At 33.8% G+C, this 25,409-nt stretch overlaps 1 protein-coding gene across 18 annotated transcripts in view; it reads right to left on the bottom strand.

Annotated features, from left to right (window-relative positions):
* Nucleotides 1–1,895: 1,895 nt before the first annotated feature.
* Nucleotides 1,896–25,409, bottom strand: part of kcnma1a (potassium large conductance calcium-activated channel, subfamily M, alpha member 1a) — a 679,240-nt gene continuing 655,726 nt past the window's right edge. For 9 of the 18 annotated variants that reach the window (XM_039773065.1, XM_039773084.1, XM_039773126.1 and 6 more), the window contains 5 exons: nt 21,771–21,965; nt 20,861–20,979; nt 18,615–18,836; nt 12,032–12,060; nt 1,896–6,970 (listed from right to left, as the gene is read on the bottom strand). In XM_039773065.1, the coding sequence (XP_039628999.1) occupies nt 6,819–6,970; nt 12,032–12,060; nt 18,615–18,836; nt 20,861–20,979; nt 21,771–21,965 (717 nt within the window). In that variant the 3' untranslated portion in view covers nt 1,896–6,818. Of the gene's footprint in view, nt 6,971–12,031; nt 12,061–18,589; nt 18,837–20,860; nt 20,980–21,770; nt 21,966–25,409 lie in introns of those variants that run through there. The other 9 variants (XM_039773162.1, XM_039773191.1, XM_039773117.1 and 6 more) reach the window with 2 other exon arrangements.

Genomic DNA, 25,409 nt, shown 5'->3' with positions numbered 1-25,409 from the left:
AATGTTCAAAGCTGTTCCAATATGGTGGAATGCTACCAATGACCGCCAAAATCCTGCATTTCCATCTTGTTGAAAACAGTCATAGATAACTGGTGCACAGAGCAGAGCGGATGTACAGGCAGTGCTGGTGGATTTAGCGCTGCCAACTAAACAGGGACAGTCCATCACTATTGGAGTCATTCCATAATCTCATAAAACTTAATAACTATAACTCGGTGGTATAACTGGAAATTCTGTAAGACCTCCCCCTGGTTTGAGGCGCTGGAGAATTTCTTTTTCATTTGTGACAGATATACACAGTTACTGTGTAAGTGCACCGAGTTTTTTAATCAGTTGCTGTCGATAAAATTATGAAAAGTGCAAAGCTAATAATTAATAAAAGAATGTAATTTAATTTTTAAAGATATTGTGCCAAATGATTTTAAGTGTAAATTGCACAGACAACTTTACATTAGACTTTTTTTTCAAGAGATTTTTTCAAGTCCCGCGAGGCGAGACTTTGGCCATGAGAAGTCCCACACTTCTCTCAACCAAATTCAGCCATTCACATGGTACTCTCACCTCTCATTCGTGTGAATGCTTTAGCCAGACAAAAATTGTTTTTACTGCAGTTTTACAGTAAAAATGTAAGTTTAAAAAGTATTTGTGTGTTAATTTCAAAGCCAAACAGCACAAAATTGTATTACGCAGTGAATAACTCTAATGCAACATAATTTACTTTCAAAATATTACGTTTTGCTATTTTTTTATATGGTTAACTACTTCCTGTAATGTAAAATAGTTCTATTATGCATATGTAACAATTCCCATGAAAATAAGAATCTGTTTAAATTGTACAGCCGCATCCCCGCAGGTTGGCAAGCGAAGAGAGCATGGGGCAAAGCCACCCAATATCATCATTTACTTAATCACTACCAAGTGAGCATATCTTATATTACATAATGGAGGGATTTTTGTATTGTACCTGCAAAGTTAAATAATAATAAAAAAACACTATTAGACATTGTTATAGCTTTGGCTTTGAATTATTTTCTGTCCTCCAGAGGTGAATGTGAAGATGATGATGAAGAGTAAAGCAGGGTTTATGGTCACCTCAGGACCGATAAGCCTTTTGGGTAACCAAACCCCATGACCCTCGGGCTGGCTGTTACAAGGTGGAGGCGGACTGTTCACGTTGTGCAGTGGTGCCCATTGCTACTTTGGCCTCACCTTCCCATCCTTTAATTCCAAAACCTATCAGGTGACCTGGGCTCGGCTCTGGCCACCTGACACTTTGTCACATTATTTCATTTGCTAGTGATTTTACAGATAGCAAAACTGCCTATTAGAATGTGTTCTGTATGTCAGTTAATCAGAGCACAAGCAGGTAAAGTACTGTAAAGTCACGTCACTTGGGGTCAAATGAGTAGTCGGTGCTCAAGGTGGAATCAGCAGCACCTTAAGAATTACTCAACATATATCTTGAGGTTCATGCGATACAGCACTTTAGCCATAAGCCTTCACATTAGACAAATTCAAGAAGAATCTATCATGTAAGTCACAACGTAAATATTTCGTTCTTGAAACACCAAATATATTGTACCTTTTCAAAAAAAATGTGTACACAAGAATAGGCTGGCCATGAAGTGCTTGCTTTTCCATTTTAGATACAGACATAAGTCAAACTGACAGCCTGATCACTGCCTCAGCCTCTGGATAATATATACTTTCAGCTATTGGTCCATCACCATACTTGACTTCTATTTCTTCTTAAAATGATGCCATGCCTGCAAAGTGCAAAGTGCAAGCCTAGCATGAGATAAAAGAGCCACACAAATACTTAAGGCCAGGTCAGAAATGGCTTATTTGAGACTGACTTCCTATAAATTGTGAAAACAGAAGAAAAACACCACTACTAGAACACAAATACATCAATTTTTAATTTGAGAAAATACAAAATGAAACCATGTACAATTTATGTACAAACTTTTTGTACAAGACAATATATTTATCACCGGCTATCGTATGTAACATAGTCAGGTAGATCTTCTCAGCACCATCAACTTCTCCAGTCAGTCATTCCTTAACTAAAGCAACTCAAATAATGACACTTTTATGTCATACTTCTTTTTCTCAAAGAACACACAATACCTAAGTGCTTCTCAAAATGTAACTGTAAGTAACAGCGAGGTTACGAGAGACCAATCTCATTCTACCTTTGGTTTCTCTGAAAAAAACTTAATATAAATGAGATGTCATTTCGTTTAATTCTTATTATTCTGGTGGCTGCTCAGATTCATTTCATGTACAACAGGAGCTGAATAGTCAAAATTCTGAATTAGCTCCTTTTCATTAGAATGACTCTGTGTTGCAAACACATATTGTAGCAACACGATGCAAGAGTAATAAACTCGGGGTAATGTGAATAAACAGAGTATGCTTTTCGAGGAGCGAAGCAGTAATTTTAACATTAAAAATCTAGGTTGATGCAGTTTTAATATGGCACCAGAAAAAAACAAAAAAACATATGCTGATCATACCATAGAGTATGTGCAATATCCAGCATTCACACACTACAGTGTCTTGTCTCAAAGCTATGAGGTTCGTGTATTTGCAAAATTCATTTCTCACATGGATGTTGCATACTGGGTGTAGCTTATAATATGTGGTTTATAAATAATTTACCTTACAAAAAGAGACCATTTTCAACATTATTACTGTGTAGCATGTCAACTGTAAATGCCCTTTCTATCTCAGCTGAACTCATTTAAAATATTGACTTGCACCTTACACGTTTGCCATTTTAAATAATATTGAACTGCTCATTTATTTGGTTATGTTCCATTGTCAAGTCATTTATTTCAGATCAATGCATTTGCCATTAGATGTGGTAAATTTAAAAATGCCTCTATTCAACTGTGTGGACCTTTTTTCAATGGACAACAGTATTGCTTTAAGGACGTCACTCATGTTTCTTGGTTCTAGTGGGTCTTAAGTTTCTCTACTTGGCTCTAAAAAATTACTGTTTGGCACAGTCCTGGCAAAGAGGCAAAACAGGCTTGGATGTCCTCCATGCCAGTTGTTCAGTTCATAATCTACAAAAAAAATATTCTGGTTTAATTACTCAATAATATTTAAATGGCAAACAATCAGTATTTTATTGAAAACACTTGGAAATGTAAGGTGTAAAGATAGATTTGGCATTTACGCACTCACTCTCAATCAGCCTACAAATAATTTGTATCCATTTATTTTTAGTTGTACATTGTGGAATAGTGTGGATGTTAGTTTTGTTTCTTCATGATATAATTCAATATACAGTGAAAAATCTGACAAGAAAAAAATTAGAAACAGGAATGATCTGCATAAAAGTATGGAGTTACAGTATTCTAGTTCCTCTGCAAATACTTTAAGTTCTTCTTTATAGTTTTTTGTTCAATTAGTAAAAAAAAAAAACAAAAACATGTTTTATTGATCTGTTAAAAACAGCTGGGCATAAACTACCATAAATGGAGAGCAACAGAGAACCAAAGAACAGCAGCAGGCTGGATGGCACCCGCCATGCACGTGCGCAACCGTCTCCCTGACTCTACAGACACTTCTCTGCTAAACTGTTAATATCATAAACGCTCACTTATAAAAGTCAGGTTTTGGCAATTGCAAGGTGCCTACAGGGGATCAAGAATGCATATATTTTATAAACATGAACTGACATCAATTTGTGCTAAGGTGAACTTGAATAAATTTTAGTAAGATGCTAACATTTTAAAAAACATTGGCAGCATACAACAGTTTTTTTTTCCTGCATTTTGGACCACTGTATATTTCATTTGGTTAAAATATTCCTTTTAGTGACACAACAATTATGAAATTGTCATATTTCATGAGTACATACAATAAGTAACTAATAGAAAGTTCCAACTAGTCAACAGTTCATTTGAGAAAAAGAAGCACAAACAAAAAAGAAATGAATGCAAATTAGAAAATATTCAAAGTGATTTTCTTGAAAACTGAAAAAAAAACAAAATTGGGATTTTTTTGTTTTAAATTTAGACAAAGTTTTAAAAAAGCGTTTCAATTGTGGAATACTTCAGGCTAGCAAGTATATTATCAACAGTCCAATTTAACATACATTTTATTCACATTGTTTCAATGAAGTCTACTTGCTACAAGATGTAACAACAATTCAATGTATTCACAATTCAAAATGTCACCCCAGAACAAAGCTGATTTGACTGTCGCGTGATCGACTGCATACCACAGCCAGTAGACAAACAGCAAAGCTGAGACTTTTGCATAAAAAAATTAGACTAGTCTGGAAAAAAAATGACACAGCAAATTCACCTGCTATGATTTTTTTATCCACTGATGAGAACACTGCAAGAAGTCTTACATATTTTCTAAATGTTTACGATCTGGAAAGAGTACAATTGTATTTGTTGTTACTGTGGCCTTGTATTATTATACACATTTGGAGTATTCAGACTTGATATGTCAATCACTAATGAAACTTCACTTAGGCCAGATATCCATGACTAAACTGTAACTCTTATCAGAATTACAGGTACAAATGTTTCATTTACTTTTTAATGTTCACTAGCTGGTTAGAATAACAGTGCATTTTCGATCAATCAGCGTCACCTTATGAGATGCAAAGCAAATGCACCAGCGTTTGCCAGAATTTATTACCTTGTCCAAGGCATGGAGCTTTGTGTACAATGATCACAAAAATCTGCTCTTGGAATCATTTTCATAAATTCCCTAGCATGGAACTTGAATGCTCCTCGTGGTGAATGTAGCATCTAAATATTTTACTGTAGCTATTCTTGAAAATTCTGATTATCATTTTGTTGTAATTCTGGCTGCAGTTGGGTTTTTACAAATAATCATCCTTTTTTCAATCACTCATCTTTTTCTAATAACCTGAATGCTGTGGATATTTAATAAAAATGTATAAAAATAAACAGATAAAAATAGCTTTAATGGAAATATTGCTAAAATGGTTATAAAATAAATATTTCTTAAGGTACAAATGTACCAAAACATTTTTATGTTCAAGTTTGTATGTCCTGATATTTCAGTAATATACACTCTTTATAATTTGTATCTAGAATAATAGCCATAGCAAAACTTACCTGATTCTGTGAATCTATAAAAGAACTACAGAAGTTTAACAAATGTCTTTGTGAACAAACCATTCTCATTTTCAGACCAAACACAGAAATCCTTGCCAAGAATACTTCAGTTCTAGAAGTCCTTATGTTTTTCTGTAACTACACACCATTTACAAGTTTTATCACCCGATAATAAAATAGGAAGGTCAAATCCTAGAATAGCCAAATTTTAAAGTGACATCATGAATTTGGCATGGAGAACATCCAAGCACTTATTGCCTCCATGGCAAAACATGTGCCAAACAGTAATCAAAGCCAAGAAAGACCCACCAAGACCCCCTGAGCTCTAAGAGGTGTTCATATTTCCTGAAAGATTGTTGTCCATTGAAAAGAGTTTCCAACTAGATTTCTACATTTAGCACATCCAATGGCAAATGCATTGATTCATCAGAAATAAATGAGCACAATTTATGATTCAAAAACACTTGGAAATGCAAATTTTGGCCAGAAATAAAGCTGGTGATAAAACTTGTGCAGGTTTACAGAAAACATAAGGTCATCTGCTCATTTGTTTGTAGGGTGTCCCCTACAGAATCTCTGAACTCTTAATGATGACACCTTTTGCATTTTGTACCAATTTCCAGATAATGTGGTTCCTTATTACAGGAAGCACTTACACAGCTGCCCATTTGGATGGTTTCTGCAATTTGATCATTTAATTAAATGATTTTATTTTAATTTTGTATTAGCATTCTAATTGGGCAACACACTACCTGACAGTCTTAGAATTGGCTACCCAGAGTAAAACTCCTGGGTCATTCAAGGTAGATTATTTTCTGCAATAAGACTATAATCACACATTGGAAACTGTGAAGTCATGCCAAGGCATAAAAAAAAAACGGCAGGACATGATGCAAACAGGAGCAAATGAAAAATCGTAAATCATCAAATGATCATACAAGTATACGTGTGTCTCTTTTCAGTCCAAAGGCGGATATGGGAGAGACAAATAAAAATACTTTTGGTATGGATTTGGACAAAGCATCATATTATCAATTGCAGACAATAGGCTGATTCTTTTACTGATAATACAAGAAAAGACATGCCCTGTTCTGGATGTTCCTCAGACAGATCATTGAACTGAGATTAATATTGTTTTTATCATAATTGATATTTGGATATTACATTCTCATTTTTCCATTTTTCTGCAAACATTAAAAGGGTAAAATATGGATAATAACAGGTTGTTATGCAATGCTGAACAAAATGTGTCTGACACATGTAGATAATGTACTTTGAAGTTCTTTGGAAAGCGTCCTTTTAAACTTTCACTCAAGTGACCCTCATTCTCCAAACAGGGTGTGATGGAGTCTGGCCACAAAAGAGCTCTACTATTGCAAAGAGGAAGTAAAACTTTATTCTTTCTAACAATGAAAAAAAAATAATTTTAAAAGTGCTAGGGGCTGTACAATGATCATTTGATTGTCTTTATATATATATTTATATTATATTATATATATATATATATATATATGTATTTATAAATAAAACATTGTCCAAAAGAATGGAAGTTATATTTCAAAGGTACAGTAGGAGGGTCCCTTTCTGTCAGCATTTTAGTATTTGATCCTTTGCCAGTGGGTCAAAAAGTACAGTAGGAGTTATGACGTGCCACCCTTCATGGAGAATAAGTCCATTGCCACCATTTTTTGAAGTGTCTTGTTCTCAGCATTCATCTTCAACTTCTCTGATTGGTGGAATCAGGCTGCTTGTTGACTTATACTGATTGACTTGATTGGCCATGTGAGTGCTCATGGGCTTGATCTGAATGTTCCTTGGATAGGCATTTTCTGGTTCATCTGTAAACCATTTCTTTTCTGAGGAAAAAAAAACAGAACAGTACAAAAACAGACAAGGAGGAAGAAAGAATCTGCATCAGTCATAGGCCGGTGTAAAACAGCAGAGCAATGAGAGCAAATAATGAGGACATGATCTACATGACAAACAATGCTGTTCTTAATCACTTTTATGTGCTATAACAAATTTATTTACTTTCTAAATTTCTTTTAAACTAGCAAATTTGTTATGAAAATCTGTTCTGTAAAGTTGTTTTTGTGGAATACTTACATTTCCATTTTCTGAATCTTTGCTTAATTTTGACATTTGTTTTTGCGTGACTGATTATGAGATAAACAAAATGAATATAAGAATTTCACATCATTTGTTCACTTGGCTTCCCTTTATCGGTTAGAAGGATCTAGGAGATGATAACTGTCAAAAGTATGCAAAGATTCAGGGAATTTTTAATAGCTTTTCATTCAATTGTATATCATACACTGGAAAGATTAAAGCATAATTTTCAAAAGAAAAAAATTGCTAAAGAAATTATTTCCTAGCCCATTGTTTCTTAAACTGTGGCATGTGTACAATAGGATAATTAATGTTCTTCTGGAATAGCTGAAATTTGTATTTGTTAGTCAATTCTGAATGAATGGCTTTAATCTTAAAGCATACAGAATCCGATTTGCTTCAGTTTACGGAGAATACTCTCACTGCAGCCCTGTACTTTTCTAATAGACCAGTTTGATTCATTCATTCGTCCTTGGTGCATATCGGTTGGATTTTAAATGTGTGCGCCTTGTGCTTGACGGCGTCCACATCTCCACTTTCCTTTTGCCTAGTAATGTGAACTACTCATTTGTCTCTGAGGGCCAAAGAACTCCGCTTGTCTTAATATTTATAGTAAGTAGGCTCTTAGCATGTAGTGAGTACTTTTGCTGAGTTAGCTTTAGTCATTGTTTCTCATGCATTGCTTTGTATCATTTCATGTTTATGATCTTTGCTTTCATTAGCACTTTTTGTTCATGTTTTGTTTTGTGTTTTACTTTTAAATATTTTGCCAGCTTTTTGACAGTTTGCTAATATTTTCCATATGATGGTATTTTTGACAAACTGGTATACTGACTTTTACTTCTCTCAATCATGTCATTGTGTTCCCCCCACCATCCATTGTGTGTTTCTGAATCCCCCCTTAACGACACCACTAGTGACTCTCCTCTTTACATGCCACCACTAACCCTTTCTGCTCAATTAAACACATGCACCCAACTTAAGTGACAGGATGAGTGTTTTAAAAGAGACGAAAATGTGGCACAAAACGATGGTGTCAGTACTGAGTGGCCTGACAGCAACATAACAACATTTTTCTACTTTGCAAATGCAATAACTTTGCCACAAAAATGGTCATTATGGCAGAGAATTAAAAGAGAACAATTTGAGAAAAAAGTGAACACCCATATACTAGTAGTGAGTATCAATCATATTTGACAAATACAATATGTGAACCCTGTTTAACTGAAAATAAAGCATACGATTGTGGTTCAACAAGGCTACTATGTACATTAGTGCTTTCTGACAAAAGCCTAATGGATAAATCAAAATATTTTTCTGAACTATCTAAGGTTTCAGACAGCAGAATATACCACACACCATTGGCAAAAAAAATGCTTTCAGAATATTTACTGCAACATTGACTGGTGGGGAGGATGCACCGCTGTTTGCAACTTATGTTAGCTTTTCAGCTGGGGATAAATCCGGAAAAAAACTATTTGGCTCCTTCTAATATCCACAGCCAGTTTTAACCAGCAGTAATATTAAGAGTGAATCTGAACAAACATACAATAATTACTGTCATTTAAATATATCTACTAGCAGCCTGTGCACCCTGCACTGTTTGGAAATGGCATCGGTGTGTCACTGGCTCATGGGTTCGGACTGCTCTTTCATGGCCTGACCTCTTTCGACTATTTCCACTGTTTCTGCCATTTCCACTTTACTGACAATGGTGGAGGTGGAATTTGCTTGTTTAGTTTTTCAACTCTGTCATTCTGGTATTTAAGTTTTAGGATTTTCAATGTTTCAATCAGTTCTTTGCCTAACCCCCTTTCTGCCATTGCATTGTGCTAGTCTTTCAACTCATGTGCCACCAAAAGTCTGCACTTATCATTTTCCTTTTTGTATGATCAGCTTAAACTCAGAAAAAAAAAATCTAAACTGTGATGATACTGCACTGGTTTCATTCATACAGGGCAGACATAACTATCAAGGACTTATTGCATTTAATCACAACTTTCATTTGGGAAAGTTAGCGTTCTACAGTGTATCTATCTTTAGAATAGGTCATTATTTCAGTTCAGTGGCTTACCTCATCAAATTGTGGTTAATGGTAAGTAAAACATAATTTTACATTTTTTTTGAAAAGTATTTCCATTTGTATAAGATTACAGGTTAAGGTTGAAAAGGCATGGCTGAAGTTATGCAATAAAGAAAAAACAACTTTGGAAAATATTGGTCAAAGCAAACCTGTTTGGTGTTGCAGGAGTACAGGACTTTGCTGTAAAAAATACCTGCTTGTCTGGTATATAAGAATTTTTAAATTTCTATGAAAATACAGAGATTTAGACGTTGTTTTGTTTAGGTTACATTCCAGAATATGCTCAGTATGAAGCAGGCTGAGATTCTCTATATGTATTAGTAATAAGCCAGCATTTACATACAGGATACACAGGGGTTCAGGACACGTTTACAGTCTTAATTTCAATTACTAAAAAAGTGCTTATTCACCCTAAATGCTATATAAGACAGTGACATGCAGTGAGGTTCATGGCTGGTGAGGCACTGACTCCTTCAGAGTGAGATTTACAAATATATGAACCCAAAAGAGTAGCTTATTCACTATTCAGTTGGCAGCATGCAGCTTGACTACTGGTTATATTGCATATCTCATTGTCATTTTTTACACACACATCGGTAAGGTATTTGGCTAAGAAAGAACGTTACATTTATAGCGGCAAGAGAGAGCGGAAAGAGCGCATTTGCTCTGCAGCCTTCATATGTATTACTTGTAAAAGTCCAAGCGCCTATCCTTCTCCATCAATTTCATGTAAAAGTCCACCTTATTTTCCTATAGTTTTAAAAATGTTAATCTTCCATTTTGGCAGTGAGTCGGGAACAAAAAATAAACATAAACAGACCGCTGCAGTGCACTTGACTTTCTGATACTGCTAACTTATTGGCACCTCTGCGTAGAAGAACAGCAGCAACAAGCACCTGTTGGGCTCACATGTGCCCCATTCAGTGTGACACGGTACTGTCTGCCTCCCCTTGTGACTTTTCACTGCTGTTTTATGTCCGATCAGCAAGACTAAATATGTCACACACACTCATTAAAGATATTAGCCAGACTGTGGAAAGTCAAGGTGTATAATAAATGTGTCTGCAAACAATATATTGGCGACATACAGAGAGACAACAACAGGCATGCGCCAATTCCATGCATCAACCCCATCTGTGAGGGAGAACGCAGTTCGAGGTGAGGTGAGGCTCATTGCTGCTGCACCTCATGTTTCTACCCTGTATTTGAACAGGAAATACACCAATTCAGCAATTTTGACTATAAAAATGATCATAATTATTGGAATCATACAGAAAGCAAATTTATAGCACAGAACAGTGGACACATTTATTTTATGTTATCATTATTAGTTTTTTTACTTTTTCATGATGACAGGTGAGGCTCTTCCTCCCCTGACTGCACATCCCTGATATAAGATAACATAGCATTCTTAGCCCCACTTAATCGGTTTCAGGTTTGCACGGTGCCAGAGTTTAACTTGGCAGCATTCAGAGTAATGCAGACGCCAGCCCTAGGGTGCACTAGTCTACCACCAGGCCACAATTACAATGTTACAATAATCAACAATGATATTTATATGTTAGTGTTTGGTGCTCTTGACATTTCAGATGCAATGGCACTGGTTTGGGCTTGGGTTTGGTCTGGCACAAATATACTGTAGCTAAAATAAATATGGTAACATTAACTAAATCTAAATTTTAATTAACTTTCTTCTGAAAGAAAGAACCAATCATTTATGTTACTCTCTTATTCTGGTTCTGGATCAGGGTCATGGAAAAGAAAAAAAAAACTCTCAGCCTGTCTGAGGCTGTGCATAATAAATCCAGTTGACTTGTCTGCCACATTCTGCAGTCTTGTTACTGTTTGTGGCTGTGAACGTATTTAACACATAACAGACAATGAGCCTTAAAAAGCAAACCTCTTATAATTAACTGAAACCAAGTGCATTTGTAGTTCAAAACGCAACTTTCTTTTGCCTAGAACATGGCATCACGGTTAATATTTTTCTATATAAACAGATACATATGGTGCAAAAGAGACAGATGTTACTTAGAAACGTAACAGTAAATAACTGATAATACAAAATGTATGGCATACTTAAAAAGACTTCTATGAACAAAACTTGCATAGCAAGTTTAAAAGAATGAAGGAAGTAGAAATTTCCTTTGAAAGTAGTCATTAAACAAGCCGATACTAGGAAATACTTTAAAACATGTTATGATACGTATAAAATTGATAAAAAATGTATTCATTTTGTCTTAAAGAGAGACACGTGCATCACACAACAGATTTTTACACACTGCAAAACGGTTTGTTAAAAAGCATGAGCAAAGGTCATGCTTAACTTTACTGATTAATACATTTAAAACACATTTAAAGAAAAACATTTCCCAGATTTAAAAACAAAATCCCAAAAAAGATGTATTTAAATCCAGGGAATAAACAAATAATAAACAAAACAAAAGGTGTGAAGAGTGGTGAATCTTATTTGCCTACAAGAAAACCAGATGATAGCCACATGCGATGCAGGGGATGACAAAGACAGGACAATGACTGAGCAACAGCAGCAGCCAGTTTTGCTTTGGCTTAGAAAGCAAAAAAAAAAAGAATAAAAAACAAACAAAACAGAGAATGATTTCATATCATTCATTTCTTTAGAACTGTACAGATCTTCACAAGGACAAATTTATGAGAGAAATTCCACGGCAGTTGCTATGTCATGCATAATCATTAACTTGCATACCTTGGCCCATTCTATTCATCCTTGTTGCACTTTAGAAAAAGAAGTAAGCTAAGTAAGTTTTACAGTGTTTTAGGAACAAATTACATAGTAAAAACACATTCACTGACATGACCATTTCTTTCCAGTTATTCGGTTTATGTATCTGCAGTTATTTAATTTACTTAGAGTAATCTTTTTTCATGGAAACTCTACAGATTTTAAACAAATATTCATCTATTCATGCAATAAAATCATAACAAGGCTAAGTGTTTATTTCACATATCCAACAGAACGGTGATTTTGACTGATAAATGTACTATCATTGCTTTCACAATCAAGTACAATACAAGGCAATTGTAGATGATGTTTTGTTTAGACTTGATTAAAAACATTATTTTCATTCATTCATTACCTTTACGTTCAATTTTCTGGTACATTCCTTGGACGACAAAAAGTCACATATGGTAACCTGGTACTGTCCTAAAGACATTCTATCATCTATACACAGTATCTAATGCTATTAAGTACAACAAAATGTAGCTAGCTCTGAGAAAGACACATATATCTTGTTTTGGGCAACTACAGTAATTTTTTGATAATTTGATGAGTTAAGGTAATTTGAATTCATGATCAAATACAAAACCCATTTACAGAATCTGATTTTCATTCAGGAGTAAGACTATCAGCATGCTTAATAATATGCACGTTTTTGCAAAGACATGGTTTAATTTCAAGTGTTAATGGTGACATTATATACAGGGGCTGCCAAGTCAAATTAATGAATACTATAAATGTTCTATAATAATGACAGATGATTCACATACTTTTCTGCATACCACATCATTATTTGATGATCATTAGCTGACTCTCAAAAAACAGTTCATATACAAACTTCAATTACTGTCTACACTTTTTGTCATATAAGGGTCAACTATCAGAAGTATTATTTTTATTCAATCCCCTTCCACTTTTCTTGGTGTCAGTTCTTGCTTCATACCTACATGCATGATTAAATTGCTGTAGCTATTTATTTATAACTACAGGAGACTACATGCATATTCTGATGAAGCTAATTTTTAAAGAGCTCTACAGCATGAGAGTATGTGTATATATATATGTATATTTAGATTATTTTGCTGTGTTTAGAATATGAAAGAATACTACAAGGTAATTGATTGTATAGTAAACAATGTAATCATTTTTAATCCAATGAAATTGGAATTATGTTTCCATTTCTTAAACTAAGGTTATAGTAATAAATATATACCAAGGCCAAATTAACAAGTTCCCATTATTGTATATCAAATGATTTAAACTGAAATGGAAATGAATATTTCAATTTAAACAAATGTAATTTAAACAAATGTAATATTATTTATGCATTTATTTAAAAGCTAATATTACGTGTAATAGTGACAGAAATTAAATTCTCAAGTTGAAGTCTAAACAAACAAGGTGAAAAATTATTGCTTTATTTAAACATTAAAGATGAAAACTAGCTAGTGAGACAAAATCCAAATTAAATGCTAAAGACCCTAAAATGAATGATGAATTCTAGCAATACTGTATAGTTGAAAAATAACTAGAGGAGCAAACTAGAATTATAATACTAAAAACAATGTAATTATATTTGTACAAACTGGAATATTCTAAACTAAAACTCTAGAGCAGCTGCTCTTTACCTTTCACTACTGTGGACCAACAACCCCCATGAGCCACTAGAGTCCATGGACCCCTTAGCCATTTGAACTATCTGAACTTAAACATTACAGAAAAAAATCTGTTCAATTGTTTTGGTTAGAGAAATCTTCCTATACAAATACACACTTTAAAAAAAATGTAATTTTAATTAGGTGATGGATGTTGCATCTGTATTGGCTGATCTGTGAATGTTGATTTCTGAGGTCTAAGCACATTTCTTCATCTGCAGACTTCAGAAAGATTTTCAGGTTTTAAGAAAAAATAACATTTCTTTTTGATAAGAGACAAACCTGCAATTGTTGCTCTTCGATTATTTGTGTTTGACTGTAAAAAATTAGTTGCTTCAACTTTACACACACAACATGAATGCATTTAAGTGAGAGAATGTGTTTTCCAAATGGTCCAACATAGCTAATCAAAAAAGGTACTGAAAGAACTGCTTAAAAAGTGCTGAAGTCAGTGACACATCTGTGATGATGTTCAACTTAGTCTGGATCTCTTGTGCTGTTCAGGCTTTACATTCGAGATGATACATTAGAGACGTGTGATACTGCATGTTTAGGTATTTTGTAGGTGACCAATGTGCAGTGCAAACAATTGATATCAAAACTTCCCTTTTTAGACGTCTAAAAGTAACTTAAATAGCAACAGGCTACACAAATTGGCTTCTCACCACATTTCTTGTCTGTTATCATGTTTGGGAAGCAGCTACATTAGTGCATATAAAATATGCACAAACTGCTTGGGGATTTGTACATAGAAGTTCAAGTAATATTCGAATTAGATTAAAAGAAATCTTACAATAATCTATTCTTGTTTCTAATTGATTACTAATTTGTTGCTGCATTCTTCATACCTTACAAAAGTGAATTCCTTTAGTTTTAAATCATATACTGACAAATTTATTTTAGCATTTTTTAATATAACCACCATTTGTCTTCTTTTTTAATATGCCTCTAAACAGTTGTACAAACTCTTAAAATGAGTATTTTTGCATGACAGTAAACCAAGTGTAAACTGCTTGAAACCAACTTTGACGCATCAAATGTACCGGATGTGTTAATGCTGTGATTTCGGTATGGGAAGATTCCATCATGGACTTGAAACATCAAAAGTTCCCCATTATTTATAGTACACTTGCCCATATTCCAGTTCATTGATTTCTTTCCTGAAATATTAACAACTGAAGATGATTATATATGATCATATTATAACGTAATTAGAAAAAAGCATTTTGCTATACTATGAAATAGTTTAGTTTTATTTATTTCAGAATACAAGCATGTCTAGGCTAATCTGATTTGATCTGAACATGTTTTTCAAGATAGCACTGTATTAAGTACTTGTTTTTTATTTGATGTAACTGTAATTTAACTTTTTTGGCGAAAAAAGAAAATGTCCATCAATGATTAAAACATTAATATAAATTAAAAAGCATTTACATATAAAGATGCATTAAACTATTAGGAGTGTGAAGGAAGAAACTATAAAAACATCAATTATAACATTGTAATAAAAAATTATAAATATCACACTGGGACCGAAGTGTATTTATCTCATTCCTTTTTAAAGAGGGATAATGTTGAATTTTAGCATTTTAAATGCTGAAACTGTATAGCTGATTAGATTGAAAGAGTTAGAAATAATTTGGTCATGTCAGGAAAATGTTACACTTTCAAATAACTCCATGCTAAACCAATATGTCAATTTACAAAAAAAAATCTACAAAAAGGCTAATGATTTGCAAATGCTTTATATTGTTGAACACAAAACAGTTCAAGTATACACATCTTTCATGCTCTGCAGTAAAGCTCCAAGAATAATAAAGCAATGCAGTTATGTGTGATATGAGAACTTTTTTTTGCTGACAACTTTGGACCTCATTGCAAATATACATTATTTCCATGTTCAACTTTTATATTAAGAAATATAAAAGTATAGTTAGCCTTTCACATACTGAAACTACTTCATTTTAGGATTTATGCTTTATATATATTTGTATATATATATATATATACATATATATATATGTATATATATATATATATATATATATATATATATATATATATATATATATATATATACACTCACACACAGTGTATATACTGCTGCTAAAAAGAAACACAATACATGTTGTTGGACTGAAATTTCAGCCTTCATTAATAATAAAGATATGAGAATAACAAAACAATGATATTTGTGAACATTAACAACGATTATCTTTTGTGTCAAATATGACTATCTCTTGTAGTCAGCACTGTTTGACACCTCTGCCACCCAGAGCTAATGATCTTTTGAATCTGTAATCGTGGTATGTCATCCCAGTTGTGCAGGACGGCCTGATAAAGTTGCTAGTCATTCTAAAGTGAAAGTGGTCACGTCTTCAGATGTTGTGATCCAAGGCATCTAAAAGGTTATTTATAGAGTTAAGGTCATTACAGAGGACAGGCCGTGGTAGCAGCTGTACAGCAGTATTCCTCTGGACAGTATATGTAACCATACCAATTGAGTTTGGTGTTGCATTGTTCAGTTAAAGGGTAGGATAGCTAGAGGGTGTAAAAAGAGGAACTCTGACAGGACACCTTACTCTAAAAGTAGTAGCATGGACCCTGTCCCTCACTATCCTCTCACAGGTCCATGTACTGTGTTTGTTGAAAGTTTCATTATTAGGGGTGGGAAATCTGAAAAGATCTTTAAGATCAACCAATCTGATGTGTTGCTCAAGTTCAGGTGTGGACTAATGTCATGCTAGTCTGCGGAAACTTTGCCTGTGCACAAGGCAATGTGGAGCAGTTTAATCATAGTATCTGGTCAATGGCTATCATTCTCAATTCTGGTAAAATGTAAGGCATTATAGCATGCACAGAAAATTGAGAATGTGTTATCTTCATATTGCCTTCGACTTAACCTTTGAATTATGGTCTTCAAGTGTTGATCTCAGGAGATATTGTTTTATTGGTATTGGACCTCACTGGGTAAAAATGAACCTAACAAACGTTTCTATTTTGGGCAGGTTGTAAAGCCTCACTACTCAAAATCTATAGCAGGGGAGAAAATGAAAGACTAATTATGACATTTTGTGAAAGTCCTCCAACTAAAACACTAAAAATGCAGTTTGTTTCATTCCATATTGTGTTTCTTTTTTCCATGTTTATATATATATATATATATATATATATATATATATATATATATATATATATATATATATATATATATATATATATATATATATATATATATATATAATATAAATAAATAAACATGCAATGTCTTTCAGTTAAGAAAGAACAAATACAACAAATCTTTTTACAATTGAGAGGAATCAAATATGGAATGTACAGTATACTTACACTTTTTACTGCAGAATTAAATATTTATATCCTCTCTGTGCACATACTGCATATTACTGTATTATTTCAGTTATTTAAAAGGATTCCACATTCACATAAAATGCATCCATCATATTTTAAAAACATTCTGGCAAAGATGGGCTACTCTAACTGATGGGTAGACAAAATGCTCTCTATGGTTTATTTATTTATTTTTACAAATATACTGTATTTACAGATGAAAGGATGAGCACCTTTCATGACAAGATAATACTCCTTTAAGGCATATTCCAAACTCTATACAGTGTGTATATATATATATATATATATATATATATATATATATATATATGTTCACCTACAATTACATAGCATAAACTATAACTTTCATGTAAGTTTCACGCAAGGTTCATGAAACATTAACATTTTCCTTATGTAACATTTCCCTCAAAACATTAGTTTTTAACTTTATAAAAAATGTAAAATTTTACTTTATGTTCTCTTATTTACAAAACAGTTTTTTAATAGAAATTTATTCTCTTAAAATTTTTATAATACATCTCCTTCTCCTTTTATTTTTCAATAAATCCGATTCCTGCTAACAATTACTTGAAATATAATAAGTCACTGAAAATTAACAAAAAGAAACGAACAGAAAAATATTACGTACCCTGAAGTATTTTTTACATACATTCTAGTAATAGTTTATTTGGTCTTTGCTTAAGCTGTTTTTGTTATCTAAGAAATGTAAATGGTAAATATACTGTGTGTCTGTTTGTGTATGTGTGTAAAAAGACAGCAAGCACAGATTTAAAAATTACTTATTTTTTAGGGAATTGTTATAAATGAACACGTTATTAATATATCTTTATAAATATGTAAATGTACACACTCTAAACTGATACTTCTAAAAACTGCTTGAACATATTTTCAATGTACCTCATTTTTCTTTTTAAAAATTAGATTACCACCATATTTGATTAATCTATTACCATCTTTTCTAAGTTCACAAAGCATTTGTTATAACAATAAAGACAGACCTGTAGCCTCTGTTATTCTCCAGAAACAGGCTGTGATATGCCTAGTTATATATTCTAAATTTGAGGTACTTTTCATTACAAAATATTTACTTGGCCTAGAATTTCAAATTTACCAATTCTGTCCAGTCATCAAAGGGATTGCTATCAATCAAAAACAAGACTTTAAAAAATTAAACAAATCATCTCTGCTATAGGTCGTTAACAATTGTCTATCAATATCTTATGCTGAACAATGCAGACTATTCAACCTTGAAGCCAAATATGTCGAAATCATATGCTTGCTTTGGTCTGTCTGGATAGTTGCTGTTGTGTTAAAAAAAACAAAACATGGTAATGCTCAATGTATTGGTGAAACTGAAATAATGACTACATGCAGACAGCCATGAGAATTCACAAACATGAAATAACAAACTGAATGAAACAAAGAGAGTCTTCCACTGAACTCAGTCAAAGGAACAATAGCAGTTACAAACAATAACACACACAGAGGTACTGCACATATATTATAGTCTTTCTTCAAGCACATACTTCTGTTTTTCACGAGACTCCCGAGCCTTGCTGCGGTTTTGCCTATTGGCTGTTGGGATTGAGTGAACAGATGAGCTTTTCTTGCTGGAAGAGTGGGAAGAGTGAGATGAATGTGATAGACTGGTTCTTGACTGGCCAGCATTGTGGTCAAACTGCATTAAGCAGAAGATCAGATCCGTAGGGACAAGCTCAAACTCATATGGAGGATTGGTAATAACATAACTGCAACGACAAAACAAAAGTTACATTTTTAGTTTTAGTACTGGCTATGTTAATACACACCCTCGCTAAAATTATTTAAAATTCAAAAAAAATTATGTAAGAACTATCCATAAACCTATGAATTAATTTTCTGATACTGCTTTTTCAGTATATGCACAAATTCTAGCCTAACATTCTTGGGTTCAATCAGTAAAAAGTCCACATTGTCTGTTGTAAAGACTTAATATGATGCATTTCAGCAATTCACATATTATGACATAATACAGTACTGTGTCTTGAAACATTTAGTCTCTGGATGAAGCCAATGTGAACCTAGAAAGAACAAAGTTCATGCAGAAGACACCCAAGCTAGAAATTTAACAGTTATATTTTTGAATAAAAGCATACTTGTTCTGTTATATTTGTACCTTTTGTGAAAGTGTTTCTTTGATATTTGTACTTCAGGCTTCATACATTATATAGTTTATGCCTACATTTTGTCATTTACTACTACAATATGAAAAACGTTTCTGTTTTAAAAATGTATTTACATGGATTACTGTAGAAACGGAACACACATGAAATGCGTGTATTCCAAATAATGATCTATTATTTCCACTCTAAAACTCCACTACACTCCCAGATAATCAATCAAGGCATGAGCTGGGAGAAGTTCGTGCACGTGCTAAGTGGGTGGGGGGATAGAATAGCCGGCTACTTGTAGCTTTTCTTTATCAGCACATTTAGATTACAAAAGACGCTGGCGGAGAGGTGAGAACGGTTTTAAGAAGCGATTTAAGGTGGGACGGATCTACGAGTTTTTTCGTAGGTTCTGGTAATTCTAGTGTTAAGCAGAGGAAAAGCTCTTCTAGGGAGTGGCACTAGCCACTGTGCAATGGTGCCCTCTTCAAACTCCACCTTTTACATGCCTATACAATAATGATGTATATATTCTATAGGCATGTATATTGTGATGAAATCAAAATGATTAACATGCCTAGACCTGTGATGTGTATGGATGCAAGCATTTTGTAAGGAAACATTCTTTTTCAGTTGTTATATTGAAATTATTGCAATAACCTAATACTGTATATAAAGGTACAAATAATTTAAACAAAGTAATAGGTCACAAGAGTGTTAATTGCATTTGTGACATTCAGTGTATTTAATAAAATGCCCAATTAAGCCATTAGCTTGATGGGAACATGGAAGTTCAGAAGTGATCATGGTAAAAAAATTAAAGCTTTTAATTTGAATCATTTAAAGAATTTGTGCCAAACTTCATTAAGATATATGGTATGAAGGCACAAGTGAAAATAAATAATTAAAATCTCACAATCACACGAGAAAAAACATTTACTTTATTCATATACTGTATATGCATATTGATTACATTTGCACTATTGTCTCACAGCTCTACAGTTTTGAGATCAAGGATTTTCTTCAGGTACTCTGATTTCCAACCATATACCTTCTAAGTACAAATTATGCTGATTAGTGACTCTAAACCGGATTAAGATCATTGAGGTTGGGTGTATGAGCCAGGGGCACATTCGGGGTAAGATCTTGCCTTGCACTTGACTTTAACCTGAAAACCCATTTTAGAAGATGTGGGGTCAGGAAATGAACGAACGTTTAAAATATATCATAGACATGAGCTATGCAAAAGATTCTCTAACGTGAGTACTGTGTTTAGTTTTCATGCATCTGAAGGCCAAACTGAATTTCACAATTGTTCGTGTTGCCTGTTTCTACAGATAACATTTAAGAATATGACCATTATTACTTTTCACTTTTTAAGATAAGTAGAAAACAAATCTAATAAACTGAAGATACACTTTGGAGGGTAAATAGCACAATATGCAAGTTTGCTTTGAGATAAATAACTTCACAAGGAAATGTGAAATAATCCTTACACCAAAATTAAGGCTCCTTTCAACTATATGGTTTCGCTGTCATATGGGAATACGGCAGATTTCAATCAGCAATGTCTGCAGGTTTAAAAAAGATTAGGGAACATGACAAAAAATATAAAAACCTCTTACCGCTTAGTGCACTGGCTTGTCGCACTTATATGGGCATCTCTTAGTCGATAAATTCCAAAACACAGCATATTATATGTCTTCAGTGCCTTACAAAACAGATCACCATAACAACCTCCATCCTAAAAGAAACAGAACAAAAATAAAATGACTTTTAATCGTACACTAAGTAGACCGTATTATGATTAGTACATACTATGTACAAGCAACCAGATATATTTAAATTAAATTTACAGTGTGTAGATGGCTATCAATAGTTTATGAAAGAATATCAGTGCTCATCTCAAATGTGTGCCTGAGTATAACATGTATTAATATAGCAATTAATTACTATGTTCGTTACTGATTACCAGTTAATTTCAGTATTTACATTTCTAAGTGTCCTGAAAACTGAAAGATAAACCTGAGTAAATGAGACTTCTGAGGTGATGTCCAAAAACCTCCAGGCTTGACCTTCTACTTTTCAGACGTGCAATTTTGTATTTACAGAAGTACAAACAAGCTGACATGCCTTGTACAGTGACTGACAGCCTCTTCTCGCACTCACAACAGCTAAATGAGTTTCACCTTAACTTAAACAGTTTTCCTGGGTGGTACTACCTAAGTCTTATTGGTTAGATCAGTCTGTGTTCAAGACATATGGGTTAACCAAATCATATTTCGGGACTGTTTCACAGTGCATGCTCTTTTTTTCCTAGATACTTTCTTTGAGGGCTCAGGTTCAGCAGTATTTATGACACAAAATAATAATTTAAATATAGTTTTTACGAAGTAGAATTGTTACTCTTGTGTCAGTTGTATGTTTATTTACTCTTAAAAGACAAAAAAGCAAAAATCTCATTTTCAAAAATGTATTTTACTGAAGTAAGCAAGAACACCAGAATGTGCATATATTTCTAAAGTAGTTACTCACCCCTAAATCTGCAAATGGGCCATCATATAATGCCAGCTGAGCAACACGACACCTGTCCCTGTTTGCGAGTGTCTGTGGAGTGCTGTAGCCACCACGAAGTGCATTTTCTTCAGCCAAAAGAGCCTCCAGCTCTGGTGTTGCTCCTCCGGTTACTAATGTCCGTATCAATGTGAGGATATTATCATTGAAGTATGTCTGCAGAGATAAAAGAAAAAATTTTAAGCAAGCGCCATTAAAGTCACTACTGTAGGCACACGCATTGTAAGTTATCTAGAGTTGTTATTTAAACTCCCAAGCTGTCTCTTCAAATATTTTTATGAAGAAAGTGAAAAGACAGCAGATTCCAATTATTTCATTTTCTTCTGTTCCATTAAATATGACCAGCCACTCTTTTTCAAGCAGTAATTGAGTCTGCTTTTGGAACAGTTAAAAACTGATGACCACAGAAGTAGGCAGGCTTATTTCCAAAGAAGCCACTCATTTGTCATTAAGAGTTAAGAAATAGTTACTGGCATCGTTTAAGTAATTGATTATAAAGCACAGTACTTCTTTGTGTGTCATAAGCTATACTAAGCTAAGCAGGAATGGAGACAGTAGATGCTGTGTACCTATTCACTAGTGTTTTTTTTCTACATTAATAATACACAGTTTTTCTTATCAGACAGTAAGCGACATGGTTAAATAGTTGTAATATGTACTTAAAATTCACAATGTGAAAAAAAAAGTCAACATGAAAAATTTGAAATTTACTCTTGCATGCTTTCATATCAAGTATCTTCTCATACTGGTATTTTCATGCTTTGAATTTTTACAAACCTTAAACATTGTACTTTAGACTACTGTAACACAGTGGGAGTTTTTAAATGCCACAATCTTTTTAGTATCACAAAATTTGTGGCAAGTGAAGGGAATTCAAATGCAAAACAAGAAAGTATTTGTTACTGGATGTGCCATTTAGGAACTAAATCATCAGAGGGAAAACAAATATAAATGAACTCACAACAAATATTTAATAAGCAAATGAAAAGTAAAAACTACTTTATATGGTGCGATCTTAATTTCATGGTAATCACTTTCTTGTATAAGTATGCAAGTATACTTCCTGTATACTTCCATACAAGGCTGGCGTCTTTCAACATCTGCAATAAGGTGCTGCAGATGTTCTATCAGATGGTTGTGGCGAAAGCCCTCTTCTACGCGGTGGTGTGCTGGGGAGAGGGATGCCTCACGCCTGGACAAACTGGTGAGGAAGGCAGGCTCTATTATAGACACGGAGCTGGAAAGTTTGACATCCATGGTGGAGCGAGGGGTGCTGAGCAGGTTCCTGTCAATCATGGAGAATCCACTGCATCCACTGAACAGTGTCATCTCCAGACAGAGGAGTAGCTTCAGTGACAGACTGAGGAAATCGTTCCTCCCCCACACTATGCGACTCTTCAGTTCCACCCAGGGTAAATGTTAACATTATACAAAGTTATTGTCTCTTTAATTTAATATTGTTTTTTTATCAGTATGCTGCTGCTGGAGTATGTGAATTTCCCCTTGGGATTAATAAAGTAAGTACCCATCCATCCATCCATCCATCCAAGTTTTTGATTTAAGAAAAGCTCAGAGAGAGCACATACCAATATCCTCTACATTTTACATTTGGTTTAGTTTTTGACTTAGAGGTCAGATATTTTAAAATGGTATATTAAAATAAATGGGAGGAATCACTGAAACTCGTGGTGGAATGAGCCTATGGCTAAAAGTGCTCCACAAGAGCACCTCCTGGAGGGGATTGAGGGTATTTTTCATGATGGCATCCAATTTTGCCACCATTTTGTTTGCTATAATATTCTGATTTTGAACTCTCAGGCAAATCTGTTGCAAATTTTAAAATATTTGTGCGATTTGTTCATTTTGTAATCACACATCAGTGCCCCAGTAAAAAGCCCACCTGCTAAATTTGTCCTGTTGTTGTACTTGCTTCATGGTTGATTTTTGTTACTTATTGCAATTTTCACAATAGATAATTAGGTTTTTAAATAACAGTATCTTAAACTTTGTTTGAATGTGAGTAGGCAAACTCAGTGTTTTAGCATTTACATTAGCTGAGGATGTTACAGAGAGTATATGCTAAAAGTCATATTCATCTGGACGAAAGCAGATTTTTTTCAACAATCCTATATACACAAGATACTATTTTTAGTTATACTTAAGGGGTCCATTGGTAATTGATAAAATAATGGAAATTTGCTCATTTAGGGACAGTTAATGCACTAGTTTCAAAAGAAGGCAACATGCCAAACCCTTTCTCTATGCATCACTTCCGATATGTTCTAGTCTGGATTTATTCCTCCTTCAAGTGAAAAAAAATATATTTTTTTTAATTTGATTTCAAAAATAAGAAGAGGATAACAGATCAAAAGAAAAAAATGACATTTTTAAATATAACTTTGAAACCCCACCCGATTTCATCCTAACCCACCCCACCCGGAACTACTTAAAGAAGGATAGAGTAAATGTAAATTAATTTAGCATTCAGTTCACTAACAAGTCCTGGAAAACCTCAGATAGCCGTGTTGGTCATTTGGAACAGCGAGCTGGATACTTGTGGCTGTATACGATCTGGACTAGGGGCTTTATTTTTTTTTGCGAATGAGTTTAAGACAAATTAATTTTTTTCAGCTGAAACCAGGGCAGCATCATTTGAGTTTTGGCAAATCAATAAATTAAAAAAAAAAACATCCAGTGTGTCTGATAAAGGGGTTTATCGGAAGTGAAAAGTTCAGATTAAAATTCAAAAAAATGTATTCATTTCCAAGGGGCGATTAGTGATATTACCAGACTTTAACTTGACTTGGTAAATAAAGGCTAATAAGTCACATCTGCGCAATCTAAGTGCAAACAACTTGCTGGGTTTAGCACAGAAAACCTTAAATGAATTTTAAACTCTGAATATCTCATTAAAAAGGTTGTTTAACTCGGCTCTGGTTAATGTGTATTTTAGCTTGTGTACTGGATCAAAAATACAAAGGCGTGCATTTTCAAGATTATTCAGACATTTCTCAAGATCATCAATATTCCTGCATGCTGTGTGGGCTAAATTGGACGCAGAAGCAATGGTTAGGTCTCAAATGTGCTCCTTAATAGCCATTGAAGCAAAAGTTAGATCCTGAACAGCGTCTTTGTTTAAAGGTATAAACTCCCCAAGTTTATCCAAAAGGTTTGTCCAATAAAATCTGCATTTTGCAAAAGTGAAGTGTTAAAATACAAGTAAGGGACCTGGAGGACAGAATAGTAAGAAAAAGCTGAACACTGGTTGGACATAGAGGAGAAAGATAAAAATGCATTCCTTGTACTGGGGGTCAGAGATTTTGAAATTAGGATATAATCTACTCTGGAAAATGACTTGAAACAATGAGAAAAAAAGGAAAAATCTTTCGTGGAAGGATTTAGTAACAAGAGTCTGCAAGGTTTAGATCCATAATAAATTTGGCAAGTGTGCATGAAGAGCAGGGAATGTGTTGTTTAATCAAAGAGGGTGATTTATCAAGCATGAGAATCAAAACATTTCTGCTCAGTTCTAGTTTAAGATAGAGGAATCAGTAGTATTCACACATAATAAAGTGCTCCTTAAGGGCCACTTTATGAGTC

The sequence above is a fragment of the Polypterus senegalus genome, chromosome 1, assembly GCF_016835505.1.
Source record: "Polypterus senegalus isolate Bchr_013 chromosome 1, ASM1683550v1, whole genome shotgun sequence".
NCBI lineage: Eukaryota > Metazoa > Chordata > Cladistia > Polypteriformes > Polypteridae > Polypterus > Polypterus senegalus.
This window is presented reverse-complemented; position numbering and strand designations above follow the sequence as displayed.